Source organism: Ictidomys tridecemlineatus, chromosome 9 (genome assembly GCF_052094955.1).
Source record: "Ictidomys tridecemlineatus isolate mIctTri1 chromosome 9, mIctTri1.hap1, whole genome shotgun sequence".
Classification (NCBI taxonomy): Eukaryota; Metazoa; Chordata; class Mammalia; order Rodentia; family Sciuridae; genus Ictidomys; species Ictidomys tridecemlineatus.
The window spans coordinates 112630815-112653324 of record NC_135485.1 but is presented as its reverse complement, the minus strand read 5'-3'; the positions used below and the strand labels follow the sequence as shown (position 1 = coordinate 112653324).

At 37.9% G+C, this 22510-nt stretch overlaps 2 protein-coding genes across 4 annotated transcripts in view; one reads left to right on the top strand and one right to left on the bottom strand.

Annotated features, from left to right (window-relative positions):
• The window catches only part of Herc3 (HECT and RLD domain containing E3 ubiquitin protein ligase 3), a 121953-nt gene extending 99641 nt beyond the window's left edge, over positions 1-22312 (top strand). For 2 of the 3 annotated variants that reach the window (XM_013363883.4, XM_005337527.5), the window contains 3 exons: positions 17932-18115; positions 18319-18421; positions 20559-22312. In XM_013363883.4, the coding sequence (XP_013219337.2) occupies positions 17932-18115; positions 18319-18421; positions 20559-20767 (496 nt within the window). In that variant the 3' untranslated portion in view covers positions 20768-22312. Of the gene's footprint in view, positions 1-15991; positions 16045-17931; positions 18116-18318; positions 18422-20558 lie in introns of those variants that run through there. The other variant, XM_040293092.2, reaches the window with a different exon arrangement.
• Positions 1120-2466, bottom strand: Nap1l5 (nucleosome assembly protein 1 like 5). Its single transcript, XM_005337526.5, has one exon. It carries the CDS (start codon positions 2325-2327, stop codon positions 1761-1763), a length of 567 nt encoding a protein of 188 aa, XP_005337583.2. The 5' UTR covers positions 2328-2466; the 3' UTR covers positions 1120-1760.
• Positions 22313-22510: the final 198 nt, after the last annotated feature.

The following is a 22510-nucleotide window of genomic DNA, read 5'->3' as shown; positions in this document are numbered from 1 at the left end:
TTTGCTTCTGCGTAATTTTAACCCTTAAGAAATGGAAGAGATTGGCATCTGATTTTTAAAATTTTTTTTGGAGCCTAGTTTTTTGTTTTGTTTTTTTCTTTATTCGGAATGTCCAAACATAAAGTTGAAGATAACCATTTTTGTATATTCATAATGTCATGTTAAAGTCTTTTATTCTTAGAGGAAATCAAAACCTGATTTTATGTTGAAGAAATCAAGTTTATTGAATTTTCTGTATTTCTGAATTAAATGGCAAATTCTTTTCTGATAATAAATAATAAGTAGGGATATAATGATGGCTGTGTTATCCCCTTTTGTAATGGGAGGGTTAAATTTTTCTGTAACCATATTGATAATAGCTGAAAATTATCCAGCACTTACTGTTCTATAGGGTTAATGTGTATTAACTCATAAGGGACCATTCCCTTTTATAGATGAGAATATACGCAGTAAGAATACCAAGTCCTTTTTTTTTTTTGAAAATACTGTTTTATTAACACCACAGTGGTAAACAACTTTATGCTTATGGTTTTTTGTAGATCACTGACTGACACATAATTCAAAACCCACAAAGAAGCTAAGAGTCTTTACATTAAATGTGTTCTTTCCTCAAAATCCTTTCTGTATGCCAGTCTATCCTCAAGCAGTAAAATTTGATTATGCACCATTTTATATTTAATATGTCACATTTAAATAGCAAAATAATGAAGGCACAGCTAATACAAGCAAACTTAAACCCTTTCTACTTCTGAGCTGGGGATGGGGGCACACACTTGGATTGGTTCTTCAAGTATATATTTTTTTCCCAAACATTAGCTTCAGTGAGGAGTTCTGATGATTTTCACAGCTACACCCTAAAAGCTACATGACAAAGACTTCACAAGGATCAAACTACATAACACTGGGTACACATGCTTTACAGAATTTGCTACATTCTACATCTCTTCAAGTAAATTAATATTTCTACAATTCTAGGTAAAGTGACTTAAAACATTTAGGGTAATTTTTACGCCTTTGTAAAGACACTACCAAGAAAACACTTAAACATGAAACTGTAACTAATGAATACGTATGTTGACAATATTATACATGTTATACACTCTCCTTCTTGAAACCATGTTTTGCTCTAGATTCAAATATTCAGAACATTTTTCAGAAATTGAAATGGCAGTTTTCCTGGCCTCATTAGCAATAGTCTCATGATCTCCATCGCAGGCTTCCTCCACACAGTCTCTCACCGTCTCTCCTCTGACGTGGTAAAGCTGATGTCCGGATTGCAAAAGCAAAGTCTTAAAAGATGACGTCTTTCTTGGGTTCGCTTTCTCTGCATTGGGAAATGTAAGGACTAAAGAAGAATTAGCATAGAGAATGCAGTACAGTTTGGCTTGGGTTGTTCCATGGGTAGGGTAATGGTCGCGTTATGAATGGATTTCAAGTGACGTACTTTCTTTTACATCTGCTGACACCCATTGCAGCCTCAATCCCAGTCCTCACAGATCATGAAAAAACCATTTTAAGCCTAATTTGGTATTCTTCGACATCTTTTGATACCTTTGTTGTGTTCGAAATGAAAGTCAAATTTGAAATGGGCTGACCAGAATCGAATTGCTTCAATTTAAATTATTTTAGGAATGTCAGAATAGATTCACATTGTATTTTTGGTCAAAAACCTGAGCCTTTTACAGTCCACCAATATTTAAAAGAAAAAAAAAATGGATTGTTGTTTACGGCGACTCTCTCCCGGTGATCTCTGCCCCCGCTTATTTCTTGGCGTCATCGGGCATCTCGGCATGGTGACTGTCATCTCTCACCCGCGCGGCCGCCCCCGCGGCTGCCGCAGCCTCCTCCTCCTCCTCCTCCTCGCCCTCCTCCTCCTCTTCCTCGTATTCCTCCTCCTCCTCTTCCTCCCCCTCCAGGGTCCATGCACAGCCCTCCATCTCTCCGGTGAGCTCCTGGATCTTGGCGAGTAGGGGCTTATAGATGTCATTATACTTTTTCTCCAGAGCCTGAAATTCCTTATCAAATTTGGCCTCGATCTTATCGCATCGCTTCTGCAGCTTTTTGAGCGCCAGGACGCGGCATTTCACCGAATTAGGCAGGCTCTCAATAAAGTCATTTTTAGGCTTTGGAGCATTCTCTGCGGGGGTCTGGGGCTCCTCAGCCATCTGAGCAGCCGCGCTGTCACTGTGGCCAGCGGCGCTGTCAGAATCTCCACCCTGCGCACCGCCTTCCGCCATTACCTCCTCAGTTGCCTCGGCTGCCGCCGCTGCCGCCGCCGCTGCCGCCTGGCTGGGCTCCGCAGGTCCCTGGTTCTCGGAGTCGGCCATGATACAGGAGTTGCCGCAGAGGTCTAGGCTGGCTCCCGCAGAGACGCGTGTGCACCCGAGCTGGTCCAGAGAGAGCTTGTGGATGGGATGCGGCAAGCGCGGGTGACGAGTGCCGCGGTGGTGACGTCGGCTGCAGCCCCGCCCTTTTAAATCGCGGCACTTGACTGGTTCCTCGCTATCAGCTGATGGTTGTGCGCTCATACTGCACCAGATTCCTCCTGTTGCTACCCTACCATCTCCTCGGCCTTCAAAACCTTCCTATTGGACACCCAGCTCCCAGTTACGCAGATCCCTGCCCCCCTACTCTCTGCAGAGCTGGACTGCAAAGGCCAGCCGATGCCTGAGGCACTTTTTCCAGGAACTGCGTTTTGCCGCATCCTGGTTTTGGCGCACTTCTTTTTCCCTATCTAGGCTCTTGGGTACATCTATCTGCCAGTACACCTGTCAGCTTTTGCCATCTCCCCATTACTGGTGTTGCTCTGTCTTGATAGTGAGTATATGCCCAGTTCCTCCCGAGGCTGCCTTGATCACGCCCTAAATCCTCTGAATTCATTTCTGGAAAGTGGAAAGCATGGGAGAGCCAGCTCCCTTCTACGTGTGGTATGTGTATGGACTATATCTCTCCATCCAGCTGCCTCCCCATCTCTCACATCTGGTAGCATTTATCCTTGTGACAAGGTAGTCATGGGATGGATCTTGGAAACGGTTTTGGAACTGTTTGGGTGGAAATCTCAGAGCTTCCGGTATCTTGGTGGATGTTCTAGAAAGTTCCACACTATGGCCTATGGGGAGGAATAAAACTGGAGGAGAGCCAAAGAAAAATAAGACTCTCTAAAGCATGGGGCGCAGGAAGAGGACCTCCTCTTCTCTCTCTTGATTTATGTGTTTAATACTGCTGTACCTGTGTGTACACACACAGCCATTGTCCCCAAGGCATAACACAGTTCAGCACTGCTCTGTGGGTCTTGCTGGTGGTTCGTATCTGAGAGCATTTGAAAGATCTTAAACAGCAAACTCTCGTTCTCTGACAGCAAAGTGAGTAGCATTTTAATTTCTTACCCTGTTATATTTCTAACCCAAACCAGAGCTTCTTGAATAAGGATTAGCACACAAAATTTAGGCATAGTAAGCAAAGGATTCTTCCAAGCATTCTTTTTTTAAAAAAAAAAAATTGTTTCTTTTAGATATATATGACAGTAGAGTATATTTTGACATACACACATGGAATATAACGTATTCTAATTAGGATCCCATTCTTGTGGTTGTACATGATTCCTTAGGAATGCTTTCATTGCTGATTTAAGTGCTTTTTGGACTTGCTAAAGCTTTAAGCAGTGAATTTTGAAAATCGCTTTCCATCTTTTGATTCTTGTGACTATTAAATTAGTTAATATGTAAATCACTTGGTGGTGATATGGAGCAAGCACCTGAAAATGTTTTACAAAATGATTGCATTAACATGCAGAAAATGACATCTATAGTAATCTTTGAGAAATGGACATTTTTTTGTGCCATTTTCCAAAGTAAACATTTATAAAAGGCCATTGTTATTCTCATTAGTCAATATCCTAGCTGTTTAATGTACTTGTGATTCCCACTAGCTGTGTTATTTTTTTTTTCCTTCTCTTTTTGGTGCCAGGGATTGAGCCCATGGTTTTACCAGTATTAGTTGTGCTTCTGCCACTGAGCTAAACCCTTAGCCCTTATTTTACTTTCTTAATTCTGTTCCAGAAAATTTGCTTTCTCCCTTCCCTGTTACCATTTATAACAGAATTTTATTGTTAAGGCTGAAATTTCAGCCTTAGCCTTGACGGAATTTGATGTATTCATGCATTTACATTTGGTTAGCTGACGCTGTATGTATTCTGTCTCTCTCCGAGTATTGTATTTATCATCTTTGATGGCTGCAGCCATCTTGAGAATAGGAGTGATTTTTCTCGTTTTGTAGATATCAAGCTTAGAATCAGAAACACAAAATATTCTCTTAATGCATTTATCACTTAATTAATAGAAATGGGTAGGAAGTAGGCCTTCTGATTCTTGTTGTATGGAAATTGTGACAGACTTAAACAAACCAAAAAAACAATTTTAATCAAATCTGTTGACTAACTTAACTTGTTTTAGGTATTTCCTTCTCAGCAGACTTTAAGACTTGATGTTAAGCCAGGCTGTTGTTTAAAAGTCTGTTTTATTGAGGTATAATTTACATGCAGTAAAATTCACCCTTTTGGAGTATGTTTTCACAAATGTAGCTATGTAAGCATGATTTATTGTTATTAAGATAGAGGACAGTGGGGCTGGGGTTGTGGCTTAGCAGTAGAGTGCTCACCTAGCCTGTGTGAGGCCCTGGGTTCCATCCTCAGCACCACATAAAAATAAATAAACAAAATAAAGGTATTGTGTACAACTAAAAAATAATTTTTAAAAAATAAAGAGATAAAATAAAGGTATTGTGTCCAACTACAACTAAAAAATAAATGTTAAAAAAAAAAGAGATGGGACAATACCATACCCCCCCCCCCCAACACAATTCCCTTATAGTTCTTTCTTCACTCCTGGAACTATTTACTGTTAATAATTCTGTTTTTTCTAGAATGTCAGAAAATGGAATCCTGTAAATTTTTGAGTTCAGCTTTTTTCACTAGCATAATGCATTGGAGATCCATCTGTATCGGCATGTACTTTAGTAACCTAATTATTTCTCATTAATCTTAATACCCTAAAATTCATTCAGAGGGTTAGTTTTGAATATTCACTGAGATAATATATATCTAAGAACTTCTTGCAAGGATTAGTACCTGGTAAGTACTGTTAGGGGCCATTATTAAGGAAAAGAATATTTTGAGAGCAATGATAATTGATGTGTTAGAGATGAGAATTTATATGCTAATTTGCTAGAGATGCTGCAGCAAATTACTACAAACTAGGTGGTCTAAACAATAAAAATTTATTGTTTTAATAATTCTTGAGGTTAGATATCCAAAGTCAAGGTATTTTGTCCGGGTTGGTTTTTTCTGAGGGCTGTGAGGGAATGTTCTGTTTTAAGCCTTACATCTTTCACATTCTTTTCCTCTAGGTGTGTCTCTGTATGCAGTTTTTCCTTTTTCTAAGGGTACCAGTCATATCATGTTAGAGCCCTCCCTAGTGATCACATTTTAACTTGGTTATCTTTGTAAAGATCCTATCCTCCAGTAAATTCTGATTTACAGGGAGTTGGTACTTGAATATATGAATTTGGTAGAACACAAAGTTTATGATGTTCTACCCTGTAGGTCTCCAGAATTCACATCTTCGTCCTCTTTTGTTTGTTTTGTACTGGAAATTGAACCCAGAGATGCTAAGTTGCTTAGGGCCTTGCTGAGTTTCTGAGGCTGGCTTTGAACTTGTGATTCTCCTGCTTCAGCCTCCCATGTTTCTGGGATTACAGGCATGCAACACCAGGCCTGGCTACCATGTCCTTCTTAAACACAAAATATGTTCACCCCATTCCAGTATTCTTTTAACACAGTCAACTCTGAGTCCACAATCTCTTTTGTGATGGCTGACTTTTTATGCCAATTTAACTAGACCATGAGATGCCGTGATATTTGGCTAATTGTTATTCTGGGTATGTCTGTGAGACAGTTTCTGGATGAAATTAACATATAAATGGGGAGATTGGGTAAAGTGATCATTTTGCCTAATATAAATGGTCTTTATCCAATCAATTTAAGGTTCAAATAGAAAAGAATTGACATCAGTGTTTTCCTGCCTTAGAACTGAAATACACCATCTATTCTCTCGGGCCTGCGGCTTGCAAACTGCAGATCTTGGGACTTGTCAGCTTCTATTGCATGAGTCACCTCCTTATAATAAATCACATACACACAGAGCCCACCTTATTGGCTCTTTTTCTCTAGAGAACCTTGAGTAATACATCATCTGAACATCATTTAAGTCAAGCATGAATCATACTCAAGGTATGATTCATCCTGCGGCAAAATTCTTCAAGAGCTTTAAACTGTGAAGCCACACAGTTTTCTGCTTCTAAAATACTGTGGTGGGACAGGCATAGGATAGACATTACCACTCTGAAGGGGTCACAGGCTCAAAGCAAGTCTGGAACTTGGCAGGAAAAATTCAATTAGGTTTAAAGGCTTGAGAAGGCTTAAGGCTCCATCCTCCAGCTTCTAGCCCACCAGGGTGATAGACCCCCTGAAGTGGCATCACCACTCCTTCAGTCAGGCTCCTGGTGGCAGTGGCAGTCTTGATAGCCTTTGAACTATCTTTGTGGTCATTCTTCCTGTTTCTTAAAAAGAGAATACATGTTTACAGCCAGACAACTCTATTGTCCATTTCCTGCCTGTGGAATTTCAGAAATCTCAACAGCTCGCCTTCATTTTATCTTATCTCAGTCCCTTTGATCCAAGCTGGCAGTGCTTCTGCTAGTTTGAAATTCTCAATAACCTTGGTGGGATCCCACACAATTCACAGGGGCCCAGTACTTACACAAGAAGGCTCCACAGCTTTCTGTATAACAGCATCTTTATGCCTGACTTCGGCTGAGATAGTTCATTGATCTATGAGCCATATGCCTAATCTTTGTAGCAAACCATTGTTAAATCACACGGCCCTGTTTCCAGAACATGCTATTGGTGTTAAGCTAAAAATTGTCCCAATATCCAAGCTTCTAGTTCCTTTTTGTTAGCAGTTTCCTCTTCAATTTACGTCTTTCCTCTTCTTCTTTGCTATGAGCAGCAAGGAGAAACCAGATCTCACCTTTTAATATTTTGCTTAGAAATCTCTTCAGCTAAATATCTAACTTTATTGCTTCCAACTTATACTTTTCACAGAACACTAGCACCCATAAGTGGGCCAAGTTCTCTGCCACTTTATAATAAGGATTGTCTTTTCTCCAGTTTCTAATAGCATATTGCTTATTTTTATCAGGGACCTCACTGGAAGTACTTTCTTTTTTTTTTCTTTTTTAATGATACTTTTAATCTTTTCATTCACAGATCTACATTTAATTTGATTAGGAAATATTTGCAGAATAAAATATTAAATATGACATATATATTTCCCAAATCATAGAAAAGATCAAGAATACCTGAGTAATGAAAAAAATACCTGAGAAATTCAGGCTATCGTCAGAACAAAATTATTGTGATAAATCAGATTATTATTCAAATTATTCCTCCTTCATCCCCCTACTTTCCTAGAAATAGTGTACTTTTCTACTCTTAGACTTTCTGTTAGTTTGTATAATTTGTTTTTTTAAAAATTTATTTCTTATATACATGACAATAGTGGAGTGCATTATCTCAACGGAAATACTTTCAACATTGGTATTTCCAGCAACATTCTGTCTATGACAGTATATTTTCTAGTTCAGTAAAAACTTCTTTACAACTTCCCTCCTTTTTCTTTCTCTCATCAGAATCTCCTTTGATGTCCATATTTCTAACAATAGTCTCTTTAAGGCAGTCTATTCCTTTTCTGTCAAGCTCCTCAGAACTTTTCTGTGCTCTTCCTATTACCCAATTCTAAAGCCACTTCTGTATTTTTAAGTATTTGCTATAAAGCACCCTGACATTTGTATGCTGGGGTTATCCAGAGAAACAGAACCAATAGGGTATGCATAAGTATGTGTATATACATATGCTCTTTGACTTAGAATTGGCTAGTCCTGATAAACTCATTGTAAGTTCAAAGTGCATTTAATATACGTAGCCTACCAAACATCATATCTTAGCAATACAGAACACTGTTCTGTAGACCCTCTGTTGTTGACTCTTGCAAGCCAATGGATAACTGGGAGCTATGTGGTTTGCTGCCATTTTTTAGTTTTCTGAAGAATCTCAGTATTGTTCTTCATAATGTCTATATTAATGTATATCCCTGCAAGCAGTGTGTAAGAGTTCCTATTCCTCTACATTCTCACTAGCATTTTTTACTTTAAAAAAAATTGCTATTCTAACTAGGGTCAGATGGTATCTCATTGTAGTTTTAATTTGTATTTACCTAATGGCAAATGATATTGAACATTTTCTCTTACGCTTATTGGCCATGTATATTTCTTTTGAGAAGTGACTTTTGAGATAATTTGCCCATTTTTAAAGTGGATTGCTTGAGGGGTTTTGTTGTTGCTGTTATTAGTTTGGTTTTTGAGTTCCTTATATATTTTGGAATGTTATCCCTCTGTCAGACAGATAGCTGGCAAATATTTTCTCCCATTCTGTAGGTTGTATCTTTCACTCTGTTGATTGTTTTCTTTGCTATGAAGAAGCTTTTTAATTGGATATAATCCCATTTGTCCCCCCCCCCATTAGTTGCCTGTGCTTTTGAGGTCCTATCCAGAAAATCATTGCCTGTACCAATGTCTCAAAATCTTTCTGCTAAGTTTTCTTGTAGTAGATTCAGGTGTTACGTTTAGGTCTTTGATGCATTATTTAAAAATATTTTTATAGTTGTAAATGGACCTTTATTTTATTTATTTATATGTGGTGCTGAGAATCAGACCCAGTGCTTCACACATGCTAGGCAAGCACTTTGCCACTCACCAACAACCCCAGCCCCATTTGATCCATCTTTGAATTGGTTTCTATATATGGTAAGAGCTAGGGGTCAAGTTTCACACTTTAACATGTAGATATGCAGTTTTCCCAGCACCATTTGTGGAAGAAGCTGTCTTTTTTCCAGTGTATGTTTTTGGTGCCTTTGCCAGGAATCAGTTGGCTATGGATGCATGGGTTTATATTTCTGGGATCTCTGTTTTGTTCAGTTGGTCTGTGTGTCTGTTTTTATGCCATTACCATGCTGTTTCTGTTTCTGTGATTCTGTAGTATGTCTTGAAATTGGGTATTGTGATGCCTCTAGATTTGTTCTTTTTGCTCAAAATTGTTTGGCTATTTGGGCTCTTTTATGGTTCCATATGAATTTTAGGATTGTTTTTTCTAGTTCTTTGAAGAATGTCCTTGAGATGCAGTGTTAGATGCCAGTGGTACATGCCTGTAATCCCAGTGACTTGGGAGGCTGAGGCAGAAGGATTGCAAGTTCAAGATCAGTCTCAACAATTTAGCAAGGCCTTAAGCAATTTAAGTGAGACTCTGTCTCAAGAAATAAAAAGAGCTGGGGATGTAGCACAGTGGTAGAGCGTCCCTGTACCCAAAAAAAAAAAAAAAAAAAAAAAGATCATTGGTATTTTTGATTGGAATTGCATTGAATCTGTAGATCACTTTGGGTATTATGGACATATGAGCAATATTCTTTCAATCTATGAACATGGGTGGTTTTTAAAGATTTCTTTTATCAGAATTCTGTAATTTTCATTGTGTATATCTTTCGTGTCTTTGTTTTAAGTTTGTTCCTAGATACTTTCTTTTCTCTTTTCTTTGGTAGCTATTTTAATAGGATTGCTTTTGTGATTTCAGCACATTTGTTATTGGTATATAGAAAAGGTACTGATTTTTGTATATTGATATTGTATTCTGCTACTTTACTGAATTGATAAGTTCTAACAGTTGTCAGTGGAGTCTTTGGGTTTGTCTACATGTAGAATCATACCAACTACAAGTAGGGGTAATATGACTTCTTCCCTATTTATAACCTTTTATTTCTTTCCTTTTTTAAAATTTTCATTTTTGGGTACTGGGGATTAAGTCCAGGGGTGCTTTACCACTGAGCTATATCCCCAGTCCTTTTTATGTGTGACAGAGTCTAAGTTGCCAAAGCTTGTCTCAAACTTGTGATCTTTCTGCATCAGCCTCCTAAGTTGCTGAGGTTATAAGCATGCACCACTGCACCCTTTTCTCTCTTTTGCCTAATTTCTCTGTTTAAATGTTCTAGGACTATATTGAACGAAGTGATGAGATAGCTACTTTTTCTTCTTCCTGATCTTAGAGGAAATACTTTCATCTTTTCCCCAGTCAATAAGTTGTTGGCTATGGGTTTGTCATATATAGTCTTTATTAGGTTGCAGTATGATCCTTCTATACCTAATTTGTTCAGGGCATTTATCATGAAGGGATGTTGAATTTTATCAAATGCTTTTCTGTATCTGTTTAGGTGATATGATTTTTATCCTTATTTTATTGTTATGTTACATTTATTAAATATGATCACAAATGTTGAACCATTTTTGCTTCCCTGGGATAAAACCAATTGATTGTTATGAATGATTTTTTTATGTGCTGTTGAATTGAATTTGCTAGTAATTTGTTGTAATTTTTGCATCTGTGTTGACCAGGATATTGCTTTGTTATTTTCTTTTTATTGTGTTCTTGTCTGGTTTTGGTAACAGAGTAAAAGCTGGTCTCATGGAATGAATTTAGAAGGATTCTTTCCCTTTCAATTCTAGGGAATAGTTTGAGAATAATTGACATTTTTCTTTAAATTTTGGTGAAATTTTAAGTCATTGGGTCCTGGGCTTTTGCTTTCTTGGGGCACTTTATTACTCATTCAGTCTCATTACTTGTTATTTGTCTGTTCATGTTTTGTATGTCCTCATGACCCAGTTAAAAAAAATTTTTTTTTTTTAGTTGTAGGTGGACCCAATGCCTTTTTAAAATTTTTTTGTGGTGCTGAGGATCAACCCCAACACCCTGCACCAGGCAAGCGCTCTACCACTGAGTTACAACCCCAGCCTCTCATGATTTAATTTTGATAGATCATATGTGTCCAGAAATTTGTTTCTTTAGATTCTCCAATTTTTTAGCATATGGTTTTTTGTAAAAGTCCTTAATGATCTTTTGTATTTCTGTGGTATCGATTTTAACATCTCCTTATATAAATCCCTAATTTTATTTTCTTTGGGTCCTATTTTTTCCCCCTTGGTTGATCTAGCAAAAGCTTTATCAAGTTTTGGTATGTTGTATTTCCATTTTCTCTTCTCCTTTTTTCCAGTAGTAGGAATTAAATCTGGGGGCACTGTACCACTGAGATACACCCCCAACTCTTTTTATTTTTAAAGTTTTGATAGGGTCTCACAAAGTTGCCAAGCTTGACCTCAGATTTGCGATTCTCTAGCCTCCGACTTCCAAATAGTTGGGGTGACAGGTGTGTGCCACTCTACCTGGTTTTTGTTTCCATTTTCATTTGTTTTAGGAATTTTAAAATATGCCAGGACTATATTGAACAAAGTGATGAGATAGGTACTTTTCTTCCCTTCTGACTTCTCAATGAACTACTATTAGTTCAAAAGTGTAGTGTTCAGCGTTTGGACGTTTGTATGATTTCTAAAATTTCTTTTGTTGACTTCTAATTTTATTTCTTCTGTTTTTATTATGATCAGAAAAGATGCAGAATATGGTTTCATTTTTTTTTTTTTGAATTTTTTAAGACTCATTTCATGGCCTAATGTAGTATATTCTAAAGAAAGTCCCATGTACTGATGAATGTATTCAGCTGTTAGAGGAAATGTTACATAAATGTCTGTTAGGATGGCTTAATTCCATTGTTTCTTATTGATGATGATGATGATGATGATGATGATGATGATGATGATGATTTTGGTCTGCATGATTTGTATATTGATGATAGTGGTGTATTGATATCTTACATTATTATTGAATGGGCACCTGCATCTCCCTTAAGATCTAATAGTGTTTGTTTTATAAAGTTGAGTGCTTTGTAATTGGGTTTATTTAGATTTGCAATCATTTTATCTTCTTGTTGAATTGATCCCCTGATCATTGTATAGTGACCTTTATCTCTTCTTGTGGTTTTTGTCTTAATGTGTCTTAAGTATAGATACTCCTCACAGGTTCCATGTGCTTGAAATATAATTTTCTATCCCTTTACTTTCAGCCTCTGTGTGTGTCTTCACTGATGAGGTGAGTTTCTTATGGGCAGCATATTGTGTGTGTGAGTGTGTGTGTGTGTGTGTGTGTGTGTGTGTGTATCTGTGTGTTTTAAATCCATTAAACCAATCTATCTTTTAACTGAAGAATTTAGTCCATTTACATTCCAGGTTATTATCTATAGATGAGGATTTGTTCTTGTTATTTTGTTGATTTTCCTCTAGTTGTTTTGAATATTCTTTGTTCTTCTTTTTGCCTTGTTTCTCTTTGTGATTTAATGGTTTACTATATTGATAATGTTTGAATATTTTCAGTTTTGTGTATGTCTTCTTCTAGGAGGATTTATATTTTAACATATAATGATTGTAGTTATCTTTCTGTGATTTTTTTATGTAAGATTGCCTGAAGCATCTTTTGTAAGGCTGGTCTGGTTGTCATGGATCCCTCAGGTTTTGCTTGTCTTGTAATATCTATTTATCTTTCATTTTGAAGGATAGCCTTGCTGGGTTTAGTAATCTTGGTAGGCAGTCATTTTCTTTCAGGACTCAGAATGTGTTATTTCATTTTCTCCTGGCCAGGAGGGTTTTTGACAGGAAATTTGCTGTTAATCTAATGGAAATACATTTAAATGCGACTTGGTGCTTTTCTTTTGCAGATTTCTAAAATTCTTTGTTGTTTGTACTCTTGAAAATTTGGCTATAATATCCCATGGTGAAGATCTTTTCTGGTCATGTCTATTTGAAGTACTATAAGCCTCTTGTATGGGATGTTCATATCTTTACCACAATTAGGGAAATTTTCTTTAATTTTATTGAATATATTTTCTGTGCCCTTACCTTTATTCTTTTCACCCTTGGGTAATCTGAAAACATAGATGTTTGTTTGTTTAACAGAGTCCTATAGTTCTTAATTACTCCTTTCTCTCCTTCCCTTCCTCCCTTCCTTCCTTCCTTCTTTCCAATTGTAATATTTCAAAAGACCTGTCTTCACATTCAGATATTCTTTTTTCTCCTTGACATAGCTTGTTCTTGAGGCTTTCAACTTTAATTTTTGACATATTGAACTCTGAAGAATTTAGTTCATTTACATTCCAGGTTATTTCTAGGATTTCTACTTGTTTCTTTCTAAAAACCTGTGTCTTGTTGCTGAATTCCTCATTCACATTCCTCATTGTCTTTCTAATTTCATTTAGCTATTTATCTGTATTTTCTTGAATATCACTGAAGTTTTTATAATCATCCTTTAAAATTCTTTTTCAGACATTTTGCTATTTTGATTTTTTTGGAATTTATTGTTAGAGAGTTGTTATGTTCTTGGGAGGCATTATATTACCTTAATTTTACATATTTCTTCTGCTCCTGAGTTGATTTTTGCATCTAGTAGATGATAAAAGGGCCCACCTTTTTTGGAGTGGACTTTTTAGCAAGTGACTGCATTCATCAGCTTTTGTCACTGTGACAAAATACGTGAGATCAGTCAGCTTAAAGGAGAAAAGGTTTATTCTGGCTCAGTCCATGGTTACTTGGTCCAGCTTTGGACCATGGCATGGCAAAAATTCCTGGCAGAGAGCATGCAGCAGAGCAGAGCTGCTCACCTCATGGTGGCTGGGAAACAGAAAGAGAAAGGAGTAGGGGGAAATATGCTTATCCAACTAGGCCCCACATCCTAAAGTCTTTACCACTTCCAGTATTACTATCAGCTGGGGACCAATCTTTCAACATGTGCACTCTTTGAGGACATTTATGATCCAAACTGTAAAAGTGACTTTCTCCTCAAGATGGATCTTGAGTTATCAGTTTGTTGAACAATGTTGTCTCTGATTCTAGCTGAGCACCTAGTATAGTTTCCCTATATCTTCTTTGGCTATGACTGACAACTTTAGGCATGGTGCATATTGTGGTAGAGTTGATGAGACCCACTGTCTCTGCAGACCAGGTAGACAGCAGTGGGTGTGGGGTGTTCATTGTGTGGCTACTCCTACAATGGGGGTGGTAACCTCTGTTAGACAATGGGGGTTTCCTCAGGCACTGTTGATGCTAGTTCTGCCTCTAGCCAGGACCTCTGGGACTGGCAGTCCAAATAGTGATGAGAGAGGTCTGAAGCAGTTGACTTCTAGCCAGTCCGAACTGGTCCAACTGAGGAAAGTCGGTTGTGGGAATCACAGCACCCCTGTGCAGTATCCCCAGTTAGACTGGGTGCAGAGTTGCCGCAGCAGCAGGAATATTGTAGGTGTGGTGGTAGCAGAACTATTGTGTTTCTCTCGGCTGGTTCAGTGACAGTCCCTGTCTGGGAGGCAGGTACAGCTGTTCACATCTGGTGGTGGGATGAGAGCTGGAGCCGTAGAGTTGCTCAAGGTCCCCTCAGTGCTTCCCTGTGGGTGGAGCAGGAGCAGCAGGTGTTTCTTCCCTACTCTGTTAGTAGCAGGTGCCTGAATGCAGTTTGGGAGTTCTGTCCTGGTACAAGGCCACAAGTAGCTGGCAAAGCTGTTTGCCTCCATCTTGCAACACTGTCCTCTACGGTATAGGGCACACAGTGCACTTAGATTATGGTCACTTTGTTGGACCAAGTTGGGTTCACCAAGACCGTGCACTACAGTATTTGTGTAGTTTGAAATGGAAGGATTCAAGGGTTTCTGACCCCAGAACACCCCAACTCAGATAACAGTTTACTTCTGAAGACAGCTTCTAACTACCACACTCTGGGGGGGGGGTGTCTCTGGGAGATAATGTGAGCTCCTTTTCCAAAGCAAGGTGGCTGTACAGATTTCATATTACTTATTTGAGTGGCTGCAAGCCTGTGAGGAGTATGAAACTTTGTGATCTCTAGTTTCTGCACTAGTAAAAATTATTGGGGCTTTCTTTGACCTTTACCCCTATAAAAGGAAGACTTCCACTCTCCCAGCAAGCAGCTGGGGTAGGAGATGTGGAGTGTTTTGTTTCTCACTGTGCTGTTGGCCCAGGTGTCTGAATCTTGTAATGTTCCAGGCTCTCTCTTGCTGATTGCCAGTGTTCTCCCATGGCCACTCACCTCCAAATGCAGTCAGTTGTACACCTGTTGCTTTGGTTCTTCTTTATGGAGGAGGAAGTGCGTGCTGGGTGCCTCCTTTCTGCATCTTGACTCTCATGAAGACTGGTTTCTACTGACATTTCTACTTTTGGCACCATGATAAAATGTATACCAATCTTTTTATATTATTTTCAAAATTGAACACTTGTCCCATTTTAAAAATGAAAAAAGGTTTTATAGTTAGAGGCAGAACGTGGCAGAGCCTGGATTTGAACCCTTCCCTGTCTGGCCCACATATCCACTATATTATACCATTTGTTAGTGGTATAGTGACTATGTACAAAGTATTGTCCTGGAGGAAGCCCAAGAGTTCAAAATTTTATGAAATATTATCTAACAGTTATTGGTAAGTAGAAAGTGTCATCTTCATGATATTACTAATATTTTTAAAATTAAAAATACAAATAAATACAAATAACAATCATATTTGTATCTATGATCTGGAATAAGTAGAATTTTTTTAAATGAAAAAAATTAACTGATACCATCCCCTTTTTCCTACCATTCTTTATTATGTAGACAAAATTCTTAATTTGATGTGTATCTTTTCATGTTTTTATACTTTTAGAACTAATGTGTAAGAAAAAGACCAATGAACATTAATAATGTTTTTTTAAAAAAATGAACACTTGCACATCACGTATCATGTGTAATTTCATATTCAAAAGCAAAATATTTTATCTGTAAACAGTATGACAATGATAGCTAAGACTTATGAAGCAAATTTTATATACTAGTTTGAGTTCTTAACTGTTTTGCATGTATTAACTAATCCCAACAGCAGTGTTGTATGTCTTTCTTACCCTTCCTACTTTACAGATGAGGAAACTAAGACAAAGAAAGAATAAACAACTTACCCAAGAATCACAGCTGTAAGCGGCAGAGCTCATTGTTTTGGGGATAAACAAAAACTTAAATAAGTGCTGGCATATTGTACTTAATATTCAAAAACTTGCTTTTCATTCATTGCTCTTGAGATTCTACTTGTTTTGACAAATACAGATCTAATTAGTTCCAGTAAAGTGCACTGTTTATGGTTTATGTTGTATGACTCTACTACCTTTTCTCAGTCCATTCTCATATTAATGGATATTTAATTTTGTTTTTCTAAATTCTCTATATTATAAGAAGGTGCTGCAGTCAGGAATCCCTATGCTTATGTGAGTCTCTCTGGATTTACCCCCCTTGCTAGTGGAGTGGCTTGGGCAAAGGGTGTTTCTATTTTCAACTTTTCTAGATATTGAGCAATTTTCTTCTCAAATGTTTATGCCTCATGTCACAGTTTCTATTGTAAGAGACTGAATATACATGTGTACAGCACTCTGGCCATATTTAAAAGTTGAGCTCTGTCCCATAATCTGTAGCAACCTGCCAAACTTTTATCTACAACAAGCAACCCAGGAAGCCAGCCTACTGAAACTCAAGATTGGAGGAGGCCTCATTGCCATCTTTCTCAATAAATTTTGTAACAATTGGCTCAGAATGGCCAAGATTTTATTAATAGCCTATAGTTCTCCTAATTTTTCCCCACTTCTGACATAGGGCAAATCAGAGAAAGCCAAATATACACCCTAAATATAGGATGCTCCACTTCTAGATAGCCTATCTACAGCATTCTTATGCCTACAGCCTCCCTTTTTTATTATAAAGCATTCTCACTTCTCTTGCCTGTCTTTGAGTCTCTGCCAAACACAAGCAATAGTGGCTGACTACCTTGCTATATAGGAAGCTTCAATTAAATAGCCATTGCTTTTCTCATTTGGTTGATCTTCATTTATTTTATGATAGCTATCTGTGTTTCTTATCATTTCATAGTGTATCTTCCCCTTTGCTATGTATGAAATTCCCATTTCCCCTATGTCTTCACCATCTGATCTTTATATTAATGTCAACTTACTGTTGTCTTCATTTGCGTTTCATTATTAGTGAGATGGAGCTATTGTTTGAGATAGTTTTTTTCGAGGTACTTAAAGGATGTATAAGAAAGATGGTACAGAATTCAGAGTTCTTGTCTTGTTTAAAGGCTTCTGTGGTTGAGTAGGATTTAGAGGTCTCCTACATCTCAGTAGTTATTTCATAGCCTCAAATGCAAATGGTACAGTGTCTTCTATAATATCATTCTTATTCTGTAAAATGCACTTTTTTTTTTCTATTGGACCTCTTTGGACAGAGGTGATTATAAGGTAATTGCTTTTTTAAAAAAATATTTTTCGTTGGAAATGGACACAATACCTTTATTTTTTTATTTATATGTGATACTTAAGATCAAACCCAGTGCCTCACACATGCTAGGCAAGCGCTCCACCACTGAGCTACAATCCCAGCCCAGGGTGATTGCTTTTTAATATACACAAGGATACAAATATCAAGTTGTTTAGCTTTATCTGTTTCCAAAGATAGGGGAAATGGCTTATAACTACTGTTGCTTGAAAGAAAAAGTCTTTGTTTCCTAAACTAAATTTTAAGCAGGACATTAAACAAGGGAGAAACTAGAAATCCTCAGGTAACGTCAGCAGCATGGTTCTACCTGCCTGACCTTCTCCCCTTCCCATCCCAGGTCACCTGAAACACTCCATGGAATCCTAGGGATAGAAGGGAATGCACAGAGGGCCAGCGGCCTGGGTGATACCTTTAGCATACCACCTGGTGTGGAATTTGATGGAATTCCATTTTTTCATCACTCTCAAGCTCAGAGTAGAAGGGCAACTTCATAATTTACACAGGCTTGAGCTAATTCTATTTCTTTGGTTTTCTGGCAGGCAGGAATTTGTGGATGCCTATGTCAATTATGTCTTCCACATCTCGGTTCATGAATGGTACACAGCATTCTCCAGTGGCTTCCTAAAGGTGTGCGGTGGCAAAGTACTTGAGCTCTTCCAGCCTTCAGAACTGAGGGCCATGATGGTGGGGAACAGCAACTACAACTGGGAAGAACTAGAAGAGGTAAGCTCAAAAGATGCTAGCTTGACCTAGCAGCTGCCTGGTAGGTGTGCCCAGGGAGGGCCTTGTCTCCCTTCAAAGTATACCGTGGTTGAGTAGGATTTGGAAGTCTCTGCATTTTGGTAGCTATTTCTTAGTATCAAAGAAAATTATTTCCATGTCTACTATAATATTCTGTAAGATAATTTTTTTTCTTTTATGGACAGACTGCCATCTACAAGGGTGATTACTCAGCCGCACATCCCACTGTGAAACTATTCTGGGAAACATTTCATGAGTTTCCATTGGAAAAGAAGAAGAAGTTTCTCTGTAAGTATCAGTAATATCAATATGGTGTTTATCCACATTTTAGTTTTGTGTATAGTGTAGGGAAATATACCCCATAGGTAGGGTTTAACTTTTCCAAGAGGTAAAGAGTAAGTAAGTAAATATACTTATTTTTGTTTTGTTTTTTTGTCCAGTGATTTCAGGCACAACGTACATTATTCATTTATATATTTTGCCTAAAGGGAGGAAAAAAGCTTTTTATTGATTTTTTTTTTCAGTTGCTTTAAAAGTAAATAGTTATTTAAATGGGTGTGGTGATGCCCACCTATAGTTCCCATTAGTCAGGAGGCTGAAGCAGGAGGACCCCTTGAGCCCAGAGTTTGAGCCTGGCCTGGACAACAGAGAGAGACCCTGTCTCAAAAGCAGATGAATAAATGAATATAATAGTTATTTTATATGAAAGTGATTCTTTGTCATGTGTGGTTGGAGCATGCCTATAATCTTAGCTACTCAGGAGGTTTAGGCAAGAGGATTGCAAGTTTGAGGTCAGTCTCAGCAATTTAGTAAGACCCTGTCTCATATTAAAGTAAAAAAGAACTGGAAATGTGGCTCAGTGGTAAAGCACCCTTGGGATTCAATCCTCCATGCCCTACTAAAAGAGAAAGTGATTCCTTAAGTATTACATTTAGGGAAGGACATTGTTTGGACTAGCCTCCCTCATATCTGTTGGCTTTAAAAAATATTGCTAAGTATAAACAAAAAACTAAATTAAAATTTAAAAAGTACTGTTAAGTGCCTTTGTAGATGGAAGTGGGGAGGTATGATTGATAGCCCCCCATCATTCTGTACTATGAATTTGTCCATTATGGACATTTCCTATGAAAGGAATTATATAATATGTGATTCTTTGTGACTGGTTTGATGATATCAGAGAAGGGTAATATCCTTGGAAAGGAAAATGAAGTTAGTTTACATGAACAAATTCGGCCTTTTAAAAACACCTAAAATCTTTCCTTTATTCATGTCTATATATAATCAAAGTCAGAAATTAGCCAATGAGTAATATAGAATTTTTATTTATATAAAACAAAAAAATACGAGCTGGGATTGTGGCTCAAGTGGTAGAGTGCTTGCTTAGCACCTGTGAGGCACTGGGTTCAATCCTCAGCACCACATAAAAGTAAAATAAAGATATTGTGTCCATCTAAAACTAAAAAATAAATATTAAATAAATAATAAATAAATAGGGTTTGAAAGGGAAATTAGTTTTGCTTTATAAGAATGAGCACATATTAATATTAACGTAGGACGTAGGTGTATGTTCTGCTGCTCACATGCAGCAAAGACGAAGAAGTGGAGATCTAACACCAGAACTCTTCCAAGAGGCCCAGCTCTGCTTTGGCTGGTGATGTTGGGCTGTTGAGAAGCAGTGGCATTAGTTGGGTGACAGGATAAGTCTTGCTAAATGATGTGGTAAGGCATTCAAGAGAAGCCTATTATGGCCTTGGGGATTTCCATAGAAAAAGACATTTTCTGTTTAGGAACCATTATACTTGGGGAAGTTTCTATTAATTCTGGATTAATGATGTCCCTACATCATGGCCTCAGGTTATTTGAAGGTGCTTCTTAAGTGACAATTTCATTATAGTGATTTCCAGCATTTCTACTGTGACAAAGTTATCCTGTACTAGGAAGAAGGAAAGACAAGCTCCTATGGCCCCACCCCACCCCACCTCCTGCCCTGACTTTTGTCAAATCACAGTGATGTTATAAGATTGAAATGACTTATATGGTGCCTGGATCAGCTCTTCTGGGTTTTGAAGGAGGGAGTGGACATCAGATCCTAAATGGAAGCTCAAACGTCAGATGGCATCAGACACTTGACATGAGAGGAGATTTGAGGTCATAGAGTCTTGGTCTTCCTGGTTTCCCCTGAGGGCATCTCCTCTTTTTCTATGTCAATCACTCCTTTTGTCTTTGGTTTTGTGAAAACTTAGGAAGTTTATGAGGGCACACGTTTAATGACATTTTTACTTGAAGGTGGTTGTAAGCATCCATCATTGCTCTGGGTACATATTGGCACATGAATGGAATTGTACTTCCCATGGGAGCCACAGGGTGTCATTCCATCCTCTGTGTTGCTGAGAGAATGATAATGCCATTTCACTTTCTCCCACAGTATTCCTGACTGGCAGTGACCGGATTCCCATCTATGGCATGGCCAGCCTACAGATTGTCATCCAGTCCACGGCCAGTGGGGAGGAGTACTTGCCTGTGGCCCACACTTGCTACAACCTGCTCGACCTCCCCAAGTACAGCAGCAAAGAGATTCTGAGTGCACGACTGACCCAGGCGCTTGACAATTATGAGGGGTTTAGTTTGGCCTGAATCTCCCTAGCTCGTCCTAGATGTCCCTTCCTTCCTCAGTGTCCACATTGAGGCCTATATAGAGAATCATGGGGAGTGATCTATTTTTTTATTGTCTAAGTGGATTGGGACTTTTGAATCCTGAAAATGGTTGATGTGTTTCTGGGGTTATAAGTAGCTAACAGCTTGGTCAAAAAATCAGGGGTTGGGGATAGGATGAAAAATTGGCTCTGGTATGGGAGTTGGTTTGGATTTTTGTTTTTGTTTTAAACCAAACTACCCAGTATTCTTTTTACCTGTGAATGTGTTGCATTCTGCTGGATAAAATGGCAGTAGACTTTTAACCTTTCATTTCCCAAATGTCTCTCTCAGCTGGTTCTTTCCTTACAATGCTTCCTTTTCCTTCTCTTAACTTCTCATTCCTCTATAAGAATGACTTTGATCTATTCCTTCCTACCTGCGCATGCAGACTGCCTCCTTTCTCTCCAGCCTTGGAAATGCCCTGGCTTGTTGCAGCCCTACTCTAATCTACAGGAGGAAAGGACTACTTCAGAAACTCCCAATCCCCCAAAGCTGAGACTGGATCCATTACTTTGGCAGAGCTCTTGAGTTTCCAGGAGGCTTTATGAACACAGCTTGCTTAAAAAAAAATAAAAAAGTTCTTGAGGGAATAGCAACTTTCCCATGGATGTGCATATTTCCTAGGCCTCCTTAAAGATATGCAGAACAGCTTCAAGTTGCAGTTGAGCCTAATTTTGTTTTGCTCCTCAACCATGTCCCTTTGACAATAAGATGAATTGATAGGCCTCCCACCCCTTCCGTTATCTAGCTTTTGGAGCAAGTTGTGTTAATTTTTTTTTTTTAAAGAGAGTATATTGCCCAAGAAAAGTAGAAACAATAAATTTCTCGTCCCTTTCTCTGTTTCATGTCATCTTTCTTCTCTTTTCTCCTTTCCACCTCTCCCTAACTTTGCTTTCCTGTCTTCTCTACTGCATTCTCTTCTTTGTTATGATTTAATTCTCTCTTCCTTTTCCTCCTGGTAGATGCATGATGTTTTTCTTTTTGTACTTTTATTTAAATTTCAAATTTTCTATTTAGATTTTTTTTCCTCCTCCCTAATCGTTAGACTTATAGACATTCTTTATGATGGAATTTTTGTTTGTCACATTTGAAATGTTTGTTTACAGTGGGATTTTGAGGGGATTATGTTTAAATCAAACATATGTATCTCAAAAATGACATGTTCAACCTTCTTCATCATGGGATAAGAGAATTCTACATGATCAAAGAACCCGTGTAAGCCTAATTTTAAATTCCTAGTAACTACAGAAAAATTATTTATATAAAATGAAGTATTTATGAACCGTGATACAGCTTCAAAATGATGAAGGATCGTGGACTTTTGCTTTTTGTTTTTAAAACTTACTCCAATTGCTAAATTGGTAGTTTTTCAGTCTTTATAAATACAATATTAAAAAAAGATATACAGTTATATTAAATGTTTATTTTCTATGTGTGTGCATATAGTTCAATATTATGCAATAAATTCGGTGTTTTAACTTAAAACTATTTCTTACTGTACTTGCAGAATGGTCCACTTGCTTTCAGTAGAAGCATCAGGCCATATAACCAAATAATCCAATGGAAGGTGAAATTTGGTCCCTGCCATAAGAAAGTAGAACCAAGTGCTGCAGAAATAAAGCAAGCAGGGCCAGGAGTGTGGAGGAGGGATAGGATTTCTGAAAGTGCAATGAACAAAAAGGT